This window comes from Thunnus maccoyii, chromosome 4 (genome assembly GCF_910596095.1).
Source record: "Thunnus maccoyii chromosome 4, fThuMac1.1, whole genome shotgun sequence".
Taxonomy (NCBI): domain Eukaryota; kingdom Metazoa; phylum Chordata; class Actinopteri; order Scombriformes; family Scombridae; genus Thunnus; species Thunnus maccoyii.
Window position 1 is genome coordinate 31797176 of NC_056536.1, and position 16962 is coordinate 31814137.

At 40.6% G+C, this 16962-nt stretch overlaps 3 protein-coding genes across 3 annotated transcripts; 2 read left to right on the forward strand and 1 right to left on the reverse strand.

Annotated features, from left to right (window-relative positions):
* Positions 1–2544: 2544 nt before the first annotated feature.
* Positions 2545–6914, reverse strand: rad51c (RAD51 paralog C). Its single transcript, XM_042408677.1, has 4 exons — positions 6695–6914; positions 4674–4938; positions 3503–3719; positions 2545–3405 (listed from the first exon to the last, which is right to left on the reverse strand). The coding sequence occupies exons 1-4, from the start codon at positions 6810–6812 to the stop codon at positions 2905–2907; spliced, it is 1101 nt and encodes a 366-aa protein (XP_042264611.1). The 5' UTR covers positions 6813–6914; the 3' UTR covers positions 2545–2904.
* A 522-nt stretch (positions 6915–7436) lies between these two features.
* Positions 7437–9459, forward strand: LOC121896303 (tripartite motif-containing protein 16-like). The gene has a single exon (XM_042410099.1). The coding sequence runs from the start codon at positions 7749–7751 to the stop codon at positions 9420–9422; it is 1674 nt and encodes a 557-aa protein (XP_042266033.1). The 5' UTR covers positions 7437–7748; the 3' UTR covers positions 9423–9459.
* A 3972-nt stretch (positions 9460–13431) lies between these two features.
* Positions 13432–16763, forward strand: abt1 (activator of basal transcription 1). The gene is made up of 4 exons (XM_042408355.1): positions 13432–13697; positions 14633–14808; positions 14998–15183; positions 16078–16763. The coding sequence occupies exons 1-4, from the start codon at positions 13532–13534 to the stop codon at positions 16261–16263; spliced, it is 714 nt and encodes a 237-aa protein (XP_042264289.1). The 5' UTR covers positions 13432–13531; the 3' UTR covers positions 16264–16763.
* The last annotated feature ends 199 nt before the right edge of the window (positions 16764–16962 follow it).

Genomic DNA, 16962 nt, shown 5'->3' on the forward strand with positions numbered 1-16962 from the left:
CCCCCCCCCCCCGTTCACCTCCTCCTCCTCCTCCTCCTCCTCCTCCTCTTCCTCCCGCTGCTGCTCCAATCAGCGAGGACTGAAGACCCGTCAGCCTGTCTGTCTGCCTCTTATTAAAACACTCGCATTATAACTCAGCTGTGTGTGTGTGTGTGTGTGTGTGTGTGTGTGTGTGTGTGTGTGTGTTTTTGTGTGTGATGTTGTGTAAAGATTTCAGCTCCGTTATTGTGATCAGAGTGAAGCATCTCTGACCTCTAGTGGTCTGACAGTTATAACAGCGCGTGTGTGTTTTTACCTGTTCAGGTAACAGATGATTTTAGATGAGAACATGCAGTTTGGTGTAATAAATATCACGATCTTATTACCATAATGAAGAGTTATTAATAGATGATGAAATAAAACAGCAGTCAGGTGTCCATATGAACAGCTGTAATCATTCCTACTGTTCATTCCGGATATTAAAAGATCCTTCAAATGTGCTTTCAATGGAAGTGATGGATGCAGTCATCGCACTAGCTAGCTGTAACGTTGAGGATAGATTTTAAAATTATTTTACTTGTTTTTAAACCCCCCAAAAAGGTCTCTAGCACCGTCAAATCTCTCAGGTTGCTTGTCAGAAGATGTTCCAAATCATTCGCTTAGGTCACTTAACGCCGGCTTGTTAAATGTGCCACAAATTACGGTGAGGCAACTTTTTGCAGCGACCACATATCAGACAAACATCCTGTTATGTTCAAGAAGCAGCTCAAAACTTATATATATGGTCTTGCTTTTGTGACAGCCCTCTCTTGTTCTCTCCCTCTCTCTTTCACTCTTTCTTTATTTTTTGGCTCTAGTTCTCTCCAGTTACTCTTGTAGTTTTTCTTCCGGGAGTGGGAGGGTAAGAGGTCTGTCAGTTGATGGGCTGCACCTGAGGATATAAAAGGCTGCTGCTCCAGGTGTTTCTCTCTCTCTCTCTTTTTCTGCTGAACAGCATCCACATGGCTTGCACATTAGATGAAGTTGTTTTGTTTCTTTACTTTTGCACTCAACATTTCATGCATCCATACACCCACCTTACACCACTGATACAAACATTCCCATATTTAAGTATGAGTTATTTTTAGTTAAATAAATATCATTTTTGCACCGTTATTCAGTGTGGACTCAAGCCGGAGCCAGGTTTGTAACACTTTTAATGAACTCAACCTTTTATTTGTCTTTTACTGTTATCAGCTGTTTTATCTTTCTTGTCTCATGATTTTACTTTTTTTACTTTACGATTTTCTTTTTCTCCTTTCTTTTAATATTTTTTAAATATCTTGGGGTTTTTTTTGTTTGTTTGTACTTCTTTCTGTAAAAATTAGTGCAAAAATGAATTTCAAAGTCTCTGTGAAGCTTCTATTCAGCTTCATCAGTCTGAGTTAGTCATATCAAGTGGATATCTGACACATTTACAGTCTTTTTAGCATCAAATTCCCTCTTTGTGTTTCCTCGGACAGTGTTTCCCTGTTGAGCTGCAGGTGGAAGTATAGTAACAAAAAGAGGGACTTTGGCACTAAAAAGACTGTAACGTTGAAAGATATCTACTTGATTTGACTCATTTGGACGCTGAAGCTTCATATTAGCTTCAGATAAACTTTTAAATACATTAACTGTGGATTTTGTCCTCCATCACTTCCATTGTAAGGTCATTATGAAGGGATCTTCTGATGGTCAGTATGAACAGGAGGAATGATTACAGCAAGATAAAACATGTTTCAATGTTCATTTAAGACACTTGAAAAATGTTTCTAGCTGTGAAACCGTGAACGTCCTTTAAACCCGTCACACAGGTGTTTGGTGTTTACCTGCTGAGGTTTAAACTCACTTTGATCTTCGCACACAGATAAATAAATAAACAGAACTTGTTTGTTTTTGTGTCGAGAGCAGCTGTTGTCGTGGGAACAGCAGCCTGTAAATATTTACTGCTCGGTACCTGGTTGTCAGGTTGCCGCGGTGACAAAAAGTCATGATTAAAGTGAAGAGACGGTCTGAGGACACACGTGAGAGTCCACAGAAAACGCTTATTCATGTGTTTATATGTTTACATGTTGCTTATTTACATGATTTACTGTAAACATGGATAACAGGTCAGTATTTTCTCTCCACAGGCAGCTGCGTCACTTCCTGTTACTGTGTTGAAAAGTAAAATATGTAGTCGATTAGTCGGTTAGTTGCCAACTATCAATTAATTGCACACTATTTTATTTTGATAATCGATTATTCGCTCTGATTCCAGCTTCTCAAATGTGAATATCTTCTGGTTTCTTTAGTCCTTTATGACAGTAAACTGAATATTTTTGGGTTGTGGACAAAACTTTGTGGAAACGGTGATTTTCTGGCATTTTATGGACCAAAAAAAACTAATCGATTAATCAAGAAAACAAGCGACAAATTAATCAATAGTGAAAATCATTAGTTGCAGCCCTAAAAACACGATAGAAACAGTTTTTATACGCATCTGTTGACAGTTTGATCCACATCAGACTGAGTGGATCAATAATATATTAATCAGCAACTTTGATCAGTAATTAATCATTTTAGTCATTTTGAACTGTTTGAAATGTGATGATTTGAAGCTTTTCTGTCGTTCAGGATAATAAAACAAGAAGACGTCACTGTGGACAAATATTTTTCATTATTTTTGTGACATTTAACGGACAAAACAATGAGTCAAGACAATAATATGCAGATTAATCAATAATGAAATGAATCTACTGATAATTAATAACTGAATGATAACTGATAAATATAGATTAATGCTGAGTGACTCTTTACTGACAGACTGATGAACGCATCAGTTGAAACAAACATTTACAAAGTTTACAATTTCATATAAACAAACTGAATCCAGCTCAGTCTCTGATTGGCTGACGGTCTCTGTCAGCTGCTGCCGTCTGTCTGTCCGGCAGCTGATTGGTCAGTTTGTGTTCGGGGTCGTTTGCTCTGCGGCTGCCCTGTTTGTTCGACGTCTCTGAACCCGTCGGCGGTGATCTGGTATTGGACGGTGGCATCCATGTGACCTGGAGATTTAAAGATGGCTGCCAGCCGCCGTGCCCCCTCCCAGTGTAGGAGGAGCCTGATTGTGGGGGCGTGGCCCCAGTTGTCCCCGAGGGCGGGGACCAGCTGCGATTGGCTGCCCTGCACCCGGGTGGTCATCTGGTTGGTCATCACCACGGCGATGTCGTGGTTGGTTGCCATGGCGATGAGCTGCTGAGCGAGACCGTTGAGGAGGCGTGTCCTCTGCGACAGGTCGTCAAAGAGCTGCCGGAACGGGCACGCCACGCTGTCAATCACCAGGAGGCGGACCCTCGGGTGCTGAGACAGGAAGTCAGGCAGCAGGTGAATCTCAGCCAGCAGCTCCACGTAGTCATGGCAACGCACCTGACACAAAACACATAATTCATTTAAACTGAGCAGGTAGAACACACATCATCATCATCATCAGGTCATCTGTTACCGTGACAACCAGTCAGCGTACCACAAACATGTTGGACAGGATGGTTTCCACGGTAAAGGTCGTCACGGCATCTCGTTGCTCTGCGTCGTCAGCCAAGAGGGAGCAGTGTCGTACGGCGGCGGCGGCGATGTCGACGGCTCTCTGAACGAAGAAGCTTCCCTCGGTGTCGATGAAGACCACCTGACCTTCAACGCCCCCGAAACACTGCGGCACCTGGACGTCCACTGCCAGCTGCAGACTGACATCATCACACACACACACACACACACACACAGGTCACATGATCACTTCAACCATCAACCGGCGGCAGATTGAGACAGTGATGTCATCAATAAACACAGATAATCGTTAAAGCTCGCTGTGAACTTCCTGTTTACAGTTTAAAGTCACACATGCTGAATGTTTTTCCTTCAACAGGAAACCGTGTGAAACTTGTTTACTATCGGAGTCACATTATTTCAATTTTCCCTGAAACATTTAGCCTAACAAATAATTTCCAAAATTCACTTTAATCATATCCTGAGTTATTAACTAATTAATTCACAATCAGAATATCAATAAATATAGATGCAAATAATTAATAGATAATATAAACGCATTCTGCCAGTAGAGATGGTTCATGTGCCTCTGAGCAGGACTCAGTATAAATACAGAATGCAGGTTTTTTATTCATGTGCAGGTGTTTGTTAAACAGGAAACAGGCTGCAGAGAGAAAACAGCTGCTGGCAGTGATAACTGTGAACCTTTATTAGTGTCAGATCAGTGCACAAACTCCATCAGAAGTTTCATCAGTACAGCTGTTTAAAGCCGACTGACAGCTGATCAGCTGCTGCCGTCATCAGAAACGGACGTCGCTTCATATGATGCTTCAGAGGAAAGGACGTCTCGTTTCTCTAAAGACATATTTCCTCGTTTCCTCTCTCCTCGCGTGGTTTCCTTGTGTCCTTAGTGGGAGGGACTAAGACGTAAGGAGGGAAACGTGGACGCAATTAAGGGAACTGAGATGAACCCAAATAGACAGACAGAGCTGCTCATCTGAGACAATTTGATCTTTGATATTTCAAGTTTCTTTTTATGGATGAATGAACTAATTATTGACAAAAGGGACGACATTACCCCTGTCAGCATCCCTGCACTGGCTTTCTTTACATTTTAGGGTGTGTGTGTGTGTGTGTGTGTGTGTGTTTCTCACCACAGTTGTGTTTTTCCGATTCCTGGAACTCCACAGATCTCTGTGGTTTTCCCGACAGGAAATCCTCCTCCGAGTGCAGCATCTAGCTGTGAGGAGAACGTTACGATGCTCCTCAGCTCCTCCTCCTTCTGCAGAAGATCCAGAGCGGTCAGAGACGCTGTTCCTCCTCCTCCTCCTCCTGCTGCTGCTGCTTCATCACCTCCTCCCTCCTCACTCCTCACAGCCTGCAGCACCTCCAGCGCCTCCTGCTGGGACAAACCAGCCTCTGCAACACAACCACACAGACTCTTCTGTCCAAAGCAACTTCAAACAAACAGCTCTGTGTGTTCAGAGCTCAGGTCTATCACATGTTTCTGATACAGCAGTATTTTTATTTAATTCAAGTACATTTTATCTAATTTAGAGCCGCTCTTAGTTCTGTATGTGTGCCGACTTTACCAGGAGATACAAAGATTTATATCAGAGCTCTGATGTGTTTTAATATTTTAATAGTGAGCTGCAAGAAAGGCATTAAATAGACTAAAGAGTTTAAATGGAGTTCTGCGTTGAAGGTGGTAAATTTAGGTTCAGATCTGATGGAAATTAAAAGCTGTTTGATGTTTTATCCACATTCCGAGTTTAGTCAGAGCAGCAGTTCATCATGTTTCCTCTTCAGAGCTTTAACGTTCACTGATGAGCCAGTTAAAACCAGCTGTATTTGAACTGAGTTTGGTACATCTGAAACTAAAATGTTCAGAGTTACTCTGTTTTCTGTCAACATGCCAATTCTGTCAGGAGATAAAATAGTAATAATCTCTTTCTGTTCTGCCAACAACATTGGATGATTATAGCTGCTTCAAAAGCAGTGATGATGGTTATTCCAAACAATTAATTCAAATTCGGATATTTAAATTCTATGATATATTCATTTTAGAAAGATCAACAGCTAAATTAAACCGCATAAGAAAGGAAACATTTGAAAACATGTCAAAAGCCATATCCTGTATAAAGCACTATATGTTACCTCACACATGTGTATGACTTTAATGTATGTATAGCTGCATATGTGTGTGTATGTGTGTGCATGTGTACACTGTGTGTGTATCTACACGTGTGCATAAGTATGTCTGGTACATGTAAAACTACAAAACTGCTTCACACTCTCTACCCCCACACTTTATTTATGAATTATTATTATTATTATTTACATTTATCTTCTTTTGTTTCTTCTCTTGTCTGTTTTTTTTATTATTATTTTGGCTCATTTGCCTTTTGAGTTGTTTGCTTCCTGAGTTGAATGCTATCCAAATGACAAAAAAAAAATCATTAAAATGTTATTCACAAAAAATAAATAAAATCAAACCATAACATAATTTCTGAAGTGCTTTAAAAGTAGCGTTAAGTGTTTATGTGCAGTAATAAGTCAGAAATCTATAAACGGAGCGATTCTGAATAGTTACGTGTTTGCAGTAAATTTGTTTCTTAATTTTAAATAAACAGCTGCTTGGTGTTTTATTCACATCCCGAATTAATCAACGCGATACGTTGATTAAGAACAGATCGTCGTCTCATTTCATTTTAAGTGTTTATTTACACAAATACGGCAAGAAGCTAAAAACTGACGCACTTTGAACGGAGTTTGGCGATCAGCCGGTTTAACGAGTTTCAGTCGGATGAGTCGTGGTTGTCATGGTGTCGACAGCTGCTGAAAACACGAACGGAACACTTAAAAAAAAATTTCGATTGAGGATAACTGCATAAAATCCCAATATAACTTAGATAACTTATGACATAACTTATTAACTTACGTAACTTAAATGTTTAGCGTAGATAATAAACACAGATGAGTATCGATTAAAGTAAAACTGATCAGGCTTTTAAGAGGAAACCTACGTGTTCTGTGCTTTCAACGGCTGCCGTCACCATGACAACCACGGACACGTTCGGCTGACAGTCTCCAGTAAACACGGTCACTCGTTAAACACCTGAGACGTTATTTGGATCAGACTTTAGATGAAAGTGAAGGTGAATCTAAGTTGTACCTTTGCTGAGTTGAGGCGGTTTGAGGTGCAGCAGGTCTGAGGTGAACTGGAAACCAGCGCTGACCAGTTTCACCTTCACACTAGAACTCAGAGGCAAACTGGAGACTGGTCTCTGCATCTTCACCGCTAACAGCCAATGTTAGCCTCCTATTCAAAACATGCCGCCATGACAGGAGGTATCCCAGCATGCCTTTAACTGTGGAGGGGCGTGGTCAAAACAAACACAGTTCCGGTTAGACTTTTCAATATAAGACTTCTTCCACTTCCAGAAGCGGTGTCCTGATAAAATACTGACAGAGTTTAAGATGTATCAGTAGTTTTATTTTCAGCAGTAACACATGTTATATAAATGGTGGTGATTCAAGTCGAACTTATTTTTACATCACCTTTCATAGAGTTAATTAGTTTTATTCTTTATATTTCTATTGTTAGAGTGCAGTTTTAATGTCTGCTCAGCGAAAACAGGTGAAAATGATCAGGGATGGGAAGTAACTAAGTACATTTACTCAAGTACTGTACTTAAGTACAGTTTTGAAGTATTTGTACTTGAATATTTCCATGCGATGCTACTTTATACTTCCACTCCACTACATTTCAGAGGGAAATATTGTAAAAAATAAAAAAAAATCCTTCACAATGATCAATGAAGTTTTAATACTGTACTAATGAAAATAAAACGCTGGAGTGTGATGTCTGTTGATTAGTTGTGAGAAAACTAAAAGGATCATTTAAATCAAATGTAAAAAACAAAAATACATCCCCTTTCTAGATTCATCAATTCATACTAATCAACAAATGAGGCATCACCAAACCCTGACATGCCAACAAGTATTTTACAGCTAAATGCAAAAATGTTTTCAGATGCTGAGCAGGTTTTAACTGAGACTTCACTGTAAATGAGAAAACACAGTTTTAATTCACAGTGTCGCTCCTCGTCCTGATAACCTTCCCTGTTCTGTCAAACACAACAAGCTCCACTCTGTGTATTTCCTTCTTCCCTCCCCTTCCTTCTCAGGAAGTGAAACTCAGACAGTCGTTGCCACTGAGAGCTGAAATGGCGCAGAAAGGAGTTCAGCTGGACCAAGAAACAATCAGCTGTTCGATCTGTCTGGATCTACTGAAGGATCCGGTGACTATTCCCTGTGGACACAGCTACTGCATGAGCTGTATTAAAAGTTTCTGGGATGGAGAGGATCAAAGGAAGATCTACAGCTGCCCTCAGTGCAGACAGACCTTTGCACCGAGGCCTGTCCTGGTGAAAAACACCATGTTTGCGGCTTTAGTGGAGCAGCTGAAGAAGACTGGACTCCAAGCTGCTCCTGCTGATCACTGCTATGCTGGACCTGAAGATGTGGCCTGTGATGTCTGCACTGGGAGGAAGCTGAAAGCCCTCAAGTCCTGTCTGCAGTGTCTGGCCTCTTACTGTGAGAATCACCTTCAGTTTCATTATGAATCAACTACATTTAAAAAACACAAGCTGGTCGACCCCTCGGAGAAGCTCCAGGAGAACATCTGCTCTCGTCATGATGAGGTGATGAAGATGTTCTGCCGTACTGATCAGCAGAGTATCTGTTATCTCTGCTCTGTGGATGAACATAAAAGCCACGACACAGTCTCAGCTGCAACAGAAAGGGCTGAGAGGCAGAGAGAGCTCGAGGTGAGTCGACAAAACATCCAGCAGAGAATCCAGGACATAGAGAAAGATGTGAAGCTGCTTCAACAGGAGGTGGAGGCCGTCAGTCGCTCTGCTGATAAAGCAGTGGAGGACAGTGAGAAGATCTTCACTGAGCTGATCCATCTCATCCAGAAAGGAAGGTCTGATGTGAAGCAGCAGATCAGATCCCAGCAGGAAACTGAAGTGAGTCGAGTCAAAGAGCTTCAGGAGAAGCTGGAGCAGGAGATCACTGAGCTGAAGAGGAAAGACGCTGAACTGAAGCAGCTCTCACACACAGAGGATCACATCCAGTTTCTACACAACTACCCCTCACTGTCACAACTCAGTGCATCTATGGACTCATCCAGCATCAATATCCGTCCTCTGCGATACTTTGAGGATGTGACAGCAGCTGTGTCAGAGCTCAGAGATCAACTACAGGACATCCTGAGGGAGAAATGGACAAACATCTCACTGACAGTGACTGAAGTTGATGTTTTACTGCCACAACCAGAACCCAAGACCAGAGCTGAGTTCTTAAAATATTCACGTGAAATCACACTGGATCCAAACACAGCAAACATATGGCTGTTAATATCTGAGAGAGACAGAAAAGCAGAACTAATGAGTCAACAACAGTCTTATTCTCATCACCCAGACAGATTCACTGATTGGTATCAGGAACTGAGTAGAGAGAGTCTGACTGGACGTTGTTACTGGGAGGTGGAGTGGAGAGGGAGAGGGGAAGTTGGTGTAGCAGTCGCATACAAGAATATCAGAGCAGGAAACTCGGATGAATGTGTATTTGGATTCAATGACAAATCTTGGATGTTAGATTGTAACACTAACAGTTATAGATTTTGGTTCAACAGTATCTCAACTCCCATCTCAGGTCCTGGTTCCTCCAGAGTAGGAGTGTACCTGGATCACAGTGCAGGTATTCTGTCCTTCTACAGCGTCTCTAAAACCATGACTCTCCTCCACAGTGTCCAGACCAAATTCACTCAGCCTCTCTATGCTGGACTTGGTCTTTTGGATATTGGAGTCAGAGCTGAGTTCTGTAAACTCAAATAGACAGAAGTCATTTCAGACTTCATGTGTCAGATTCTGTTGTAATTCTTCATGTTTTTGTCTCCGCTGTTTCTGAGAGCTCGTTGCTGTGGTGTTTCTGAACTGCACAGAGATCAGCTGTCAATCAAACTGAGATTGTTAACACTTTCTTATCATTTGTTTCTCTGTTGATGTTTTGAGTTTCTTTAAATGTCACTTTTTCCTGTGTGTTTTTATCCACGGAGGCTATCACTGCCTATGATGACGTTTTTTTTATCTTCACTGATGTTTCTTCACATGAAAATGTGAACTTCTCTTTGTTCTAAATGTTAGTTTCATGTTTGTATTGATGTATTTGTGTGCTGTTGTTTCTCCACTTCAGCGTCTTAAACAGAGAAAACAGCAGAACTTCCTTCATCATAGATATTTTGTTCTCATCACCTTGTAAATGTATAAAGAAATGTACAATCAAACTGTAATTATCATGATAATAATCATTTATTATGTTCTTGTATATAGCTGACATTCTGGGTTAAACTAACTGATTGTGTGGATGAAGTGAATCTGAACATGAAATCATTGAACAAGAGTCATTTTGATTGGATGTGTGAACAATCTGAGGCTTTACATAATCAATAAAGATGTTTTTTTTTTCAAAGGTGAGCAAAGTATTTTCTTCTGTCTTCATCTCAGGATCTCATTCAAAGCTTCTGGAGAAACTAACTGAAACTAAAATGAGAGTTTATTTGAGGCAGTTTTCCTCCTGAAACACCACAAAGTTCAGAGTTCATGTTCAGAGCAGACGAACGTCTCTGTACTTTCGGCTTTCTTCACTAAAGCAGCTTTGTCACAGAGAAAAGAGTTTTCTATCACTTGTTGCTTTAAACAAACAAGATTTTTCTTTGTGCATTTAGTTGATAAAATCTTTGTTATACAGGCCAAAAAAAAAGGAAAATAGTAAGAATTCATTTGATCAAGTTTAGTGTGAAGAAGTTTTATTGCGTCCTGACAAACATAAAACAACAGATATTGTGTCGTTGTGAACTTGAGGTCATTTCATTTATTTTTATGTAGATTTTCATGCAGATGAAAGTTGAGAATGAGGCTGTCATGTTGGTTCAGTGTTTAGCTCTGTCACCTGAAGAGAGACGGTCCTGGACCCCAATTTATCAAACTGCTAACAGGAACATTTTGGACTTTAATGGAAGATAAAAGTAAAAATCCTTCACTTTCACTCAAGAACAGAAGAATAAAAACTATCGATCAGACTAGTTTTGGCTTTAAAATGCTGTTAAAGAGGTGTGTTCAGTTGGTTCAGAGTAGATCCTCGATGTTTTCTGTCTGATTGGACTAAACATCGTTGGTCACGATCACCTCGTCTACCAACAGCAGAACATCTGCAGCACATTTTATTTCCATTTCAACCAATTTCCTTTCATTCATCCATATTTATATATTTATACATTATAAATATATCAGATTGTAGGCAATTATTTCCAGAGATTTGACGATTTCACACAAATAAAACTTATAATTAAATATGTTCTTGCAGAATAACTCACCACTGAGTTAACTGTAAGGATGTACAATACAGCAAATGTCGGGTCAATTCATATCTCTGATTGGTCATTCGTTCATGTGAACAGTTGAATAAAAGTGACTTTTACATATGTACGTCACTGGATAAAAGTGTCTTATTGTTACATGCTGCTCTGACACTGATGCTTCACTATTAATAATCTAATGATGTCATATATAATAATATATCAGTCAGAGGGACCAAACCACTACTTTTACTGCAATACTTTAACTACATCAAGCTCATAATACTTATGTACTTTTACTGCAATACTTTAACTACATCAAGCTCATAATACTTATGTACTTTTACTGCAATACTTTAACTACATCAAGCTCATAATACTTATGTACTTTTACTGCAATACTTTAACTACATCAAGCTCATAATACTTATGTACTTTTACTTGTACTTGTAATGGAGTATTTTTACATTACTGTATTGGTACTTTTGTTTTTTCTGACTGAATGACAGTACATATATAAACCATCTGGTGACTGATGCATGAGAAGAAGATGAAGAGCAAAAGATGAAGAAGATGAAGAAAAATCAATGTTCTCATGTGTGACATATCTAACATCAACCAAATCTTTACCCACATGCTTTTCTACATGTGATATTATATATGATTAATATCCTCATATATGATATTTTATATATTTTACATGTGAAATATCTGAAACATATAATATTTGACTTTATATTACATGTATACTACACACACCATGGCAGAAGTCATCACATCACCTCATGGAGGATTCAGAGCTCCAGTATTGGATGTCCTCATATTTGCACAAACATTCATTTACACAGTTTATGATGTTGTAATATAAAGTTAATCATATTTCTGTGGCGTATTGATGTTAATGATGTTTAAACTGATCATTAGACTGCAGTGGGTATCAGACTGTGAGTCCTCTGACAGGTGACATCAACTCTAAATCCTGCTCTCAGCCAATCAAACAGCAGATACTCTGCGGCTTCATATCTGCTCAGACTGACCTCCACTGACTTGACGGACAGCTTCACCTGAAGGCCATGGCGTTAAAGTAGAAAGAGTTTCAATCCAAACTTTATAATGTCTTTAATTTCTAATTAATTTTATTTCATTTCATTAAAATATTTCTGTCTGTTTCTTCCTCTCAGCTTCTCTAGATCTGCTGTGATATGTGAATATCCCCGCTGATCAATAAAGTTTGATCTACTCCAAACTAAACTCTGATAACTTTCTCACAACTTTGTCTCCACTTTACATGTAACTCATTTCCAGACAGATTATCAGGAAATGAAAGGTGAGTTTCTGCAGCCAGGTGGTGTAAATAAAGTGTGACAGTCAGCAGGTAATCGATAGAATAGACTGATAGGTGTTAAAAACACTATTTTTTTCTCCAGAATAATAATTTTCTCTCCTGTTCCCGGAGTTTTATTTTGAAGGCATAACAGCAAGTTGTGTATGAGCCAATTTTGTCGCTTTGTTTCGTCATCAGGACGCGACAGTGTTTCCGCACGTGAACCCGAGTAGCCGCCGTGTTTTCATCAGTTTGTGTTTGATGAGTTTTAATCAAAGTTAAGGTGAGATCCTTTAAATTCACACAAGGACATTGTTGTTATTGCTTTTATTATATCCGATTATTTTTGTTTTATTATTATTATTTGTTTTGTTTGTGTTTATTTTAGGGATTTGTTGGGTTTTGTTTAGTTCTTGTCATGTTTTCTCGCTTTATGTCTCTACCTCTGTCTTCTGTTTATACCTCTATGTCTCTCTGCACCAAACAACAACAACAAAACATTAATATAAAGAAGTGAAACCATCTCAGAGACGTTTTTCTTTTCTTCTTTTAAACATTCAGATTTCAAACAGATGAGCTGCTATCTGAAAACCATCTCTAACAAAGTTCACAGACTTAAAGTCAAGTGAAACTTTATAAGTTAAAGAGAAGCAGACTGACAGAGACAGTTAGCATCTATAAACAGCTGATAACTTTCCTTCAAACACCAGGAGATCTAATCTCTGATGAGCTGACTGTGAGATGTGTTCTGACTGAAATGTTTAAACGATCACAGAGAAAAAAAGCAAAAACAAATCTGAACTGTATTTTCCGCTCTGAAACGTTTCCAGTGAAGCAGACGGATCCTGCAGACATGAGGACTGATTGTAGAAACATGTTGATCCTGTTTGTTTATCAGTCTGCAGAATCAACTCGGTTCTGTATCAGTCGAGCAGCTGAACTCTGCAGCAAAGACTTTGGGCTGAAATATGGAAACACTGATCAGTCTTTATTGCTTCTATTGTTTGTAGTGAGCAGACTGCGGAGAGATGGAGAGAAGAGAGGAAGAGGAGGAGACTGCAGCTCAGAGAGAAGAAGAAGAAGAAGAGGAGGAGGAGGAGGAAGTGGAAGAAGAAGATGAGGAGGAAGAAGGAGAGGAGGAGGAAGAAGGAGAGGAGGAGGAAGCAGCAGAGAGAGGAGACGATGATGATGAAGATGAAAACTCAGAGAGAAACAAAGATGGTGCTGATGATGATGATAAAGACGATGATGGAGATGCTGCCGATATGAAAAAGAAGAAGAGCAAGCAGAAAGGGACTTCCTGTTCAGACAGGAAGTGTGTTCCAGGAATCCTCTACTTGGGTCACATTCCTCCGAGGCTCCGCCCCAAACACGTGAGGAACCTGCTGTCGGTGTACGGAGAGATCGGACGCATCTTCTTACAACCTGAAGGTAACACACACACACACACACACACACACACACACACACACACACACACACACACACACACACACACACACACACCAGGGTCAGAAACGGGGGCTCGAGGCAAAATACCCCCACAAAAAGTAAAATTTCCCTTGGAATTGGGATGATGCGGGTATCCGGACTTTCTTCTGTATTCCAAGTGTGACTCAGAAATATCTGGGACAGCTGGGCCTCCGTACCTGCACAGCCCCCCCCCCCCCAACCCCTCTTGCTCGAGCGTGGTGAGGTTATGAGGCAGCCACGACAGCTACTAACAGTAATTTCACCAACATGGAGTGTTTTTTAATCCGCAAACCTGTCACACTTCCAGCTGAGAATCACAATCAGTTGGAAATGAAAGTAGGTCAGAACTGCGGACAGTCGCTGAGCTTCTCCCCGTCTGCCCTGAGCCTAAAAAAAGCTACCAAAGCTGTGACGGCGCCTGTTATTTTAAACTGCAGAGCACCGTAGATAACATGCCAGACAATCAGCAGTGTTGTTGACACATCGAACTGTGATGTTGTTACGCAACATAGTGTTTATTGTTCATACTTTTTGAAAACAAAATATGCATTTAATGGGTAAAAACACTCTCTAAACTGTAACTGGGATTATAACTTAGTGTGAGTATTTTTACCCATTAAATGTTTTTGCATATATATATGCACTTTTTTTTAACAAGAATCATTGAATATTGATCTAACATATTTCCCATCATTTGAAAAAATAGTCCTGGAAATGATCAAAAATGAAATTAAAGCATAAAACATATTTCATGTCGGAAAAAAAAGTCCTTGCAAAGAAAAGTTAGTTTTCCTACCCTGACACACACACACACACACACACACACACACACACAACTGCTGTATTGATTGGTCAGGCTGTGTTTTCTGATTGCTGCTGTATTGATCCTGCAGGTCGCGAGGTGAGGAGGAGGAAGAAGAAGTCCGGTTTGAGGAGGTGTGATTTCACCGAGGGGTGGGTGGAGTTCAGAGATAAACGTGTGGCGAAGCGAGTGGCAGCGTCTCTCCACAACACTCCCATGGCGACCAGGAAACGCCAACCGTTCGCCTCCGACCTCTGGTGCATCAAGGTACGTTCTGCCCGGCAACAGCTGACATCAGACCTTTTGACACCTGCTCTGCACATCCTGAAACTGTGCCTCATTTATTTTGGCCTTGTTAGTACAAGACTGTTCATTAATGGTACATTTGGACCATCTGTTTACCTGTGTGTGTGTGTGTGTGTGTGTGTGTGTGTGTGTGTGTGTGTGTGTGTGTAGTACCTGCACAGGTTCCAGTGGACTCACCTGAGCGAGCGGCTGGCTTACGAGCAGATGGTCCTGCAGCAGAGACTGAGGACTGAAGTGTCTCAGGCCAAGAGAGAAACTAACTTCTACCTGAACAACGTGGACAAGAGCGCTAACATGGACAAACTGAGGAAGAAGAGACAGAGAGACGGACAGCAGGTAAACCAAACCACACAGGTAGATCTGAAGAGCTGGAGCCATCTGGAAAGTTTAAACTCTCTCTTTTTTTTTTTTGGTAAGACTATTTATTGGCACTTTTTGTCTTCTCTCTCTCTCTGAGAGGTCAGAGATGGGTATGATGTGCAGCTTTCAACGTGCAAGTTTTAACTTTAAAAAAAGATTCAAAAGTTTAACACAAGATATTTTAAAATGAAGTTGAAACTGGACGCTGTGTTCAGAGATGACGCCCATTCATTCTTATGAAAGTTGCTCAGAGGTGCATCATGTTTCCTCATGCTTCGATCATGCTCAGTAGAGTCCTTCTCCAGCCGAGCCAGCTGACTTCCTGTTGGTTCCTCATGTGAATGAGGATAAAATAATTTAATCATGCAGCTTTTTAAACTTTCCAAATGTTATTGGACCAAATGGATCAAATTATGATAATAAAACAAGTCATTTTATGGAGGTTGTGATGCTCCAAAAAATCCATTCACCATTTTACAGCTGCTCCTTTTCCAATGATTGTGTGTGCGTGTCACATGACAGACCTGGAAGTCATAATTACACAGTTTGTCCTCTGTGTCAATTTGGCTTCACAGCCTGCTGCTGTTGCCATGGATGTGTTATAAGAACTGGACACCAGACTTGAAGATGGTGCTTGTACAATCAAATGAAAAGTGCCAAAAAAAAGTTTTCTAGCTTCCGCGTTGTATGGCCCGCTGAATATATGAACTTTATATTGGGATGACATCACAGATTTTATAGGCTTCATGGATTAAACATTCATGATACAGATTTGCAGTTTGAGGTGTCTTGTCAACAGTTTCATTCATTTCTGCGTCTTTTAAAACTTTATTCATCTCCATGTTGTTAAACTTTATTTGTCGTCATCAGGTGGACGAGAAGACGTGGGACTTCACGCAGCGTCAGACGGAGGAGGAGATCCAGAAGAAGAAGAAGAAGAGAGAGAAAGACTCCGTTGCCCAGAAGCACCTGGACAAAGCCCGCCTCATACAGCAGAAGAGCCAATCAAATGTCTCCCTGCTGGCCAAGATTTTCAACTCCGGTCAGTCACAGTGACAGCTGATTGGCTGTTTCCCTGGAAACAGCAGGCAGACTGTAATGAACTGACACGCCCCCATTCACCAACCAATCGCAGGCCGGTCTTGGCAGTGGGCGGAGCCATCATAGGGCGTAGGAGCTGCTTCTGATCACAGTGTTATCATTTAGTTATAATCAATATCTGACAGATCTTCACTGTGATTGGTCGCCGTGACGATATCCTCCACGCCTCCAGGTCACTCCGACCGTATCCCATCATGCTCCTCACCAGGGACTCTCAGCTCCGCCAGCTCGCTGCTTTCTGTTTCTACCCAGAAACAGGAAGTTCTCCAGCTGATTGGAGTTTATTGAACTGATCAGAGTTTATTGATGAATGAATGAACTTGTTTCACAGTTTTTTGCTGACTGAAACACACCTGAACGAGCTCGTCTGAACTTAGATGATTTTTACTGTTTGTATTTCTTGTCATGAACATTTGTCATCAGCTGTTAAATCACAATAAAGATTTAAGTTTGGACCTCTGACCTGTAACTTCACACTGGTGACCAGTAGAGACCAGTAGTTTCCATACTGGGGCAACAGAGTGGACAGGACAGAATAAAAACATGTTTCTGGTCTCCTGCCACTTATTGATCAGTCCTCATCATTCAGCTGTATACATGGTTATCCTGTCATGATGTCACCACACATCACCTTATGGGTATCATGTGTCTCTC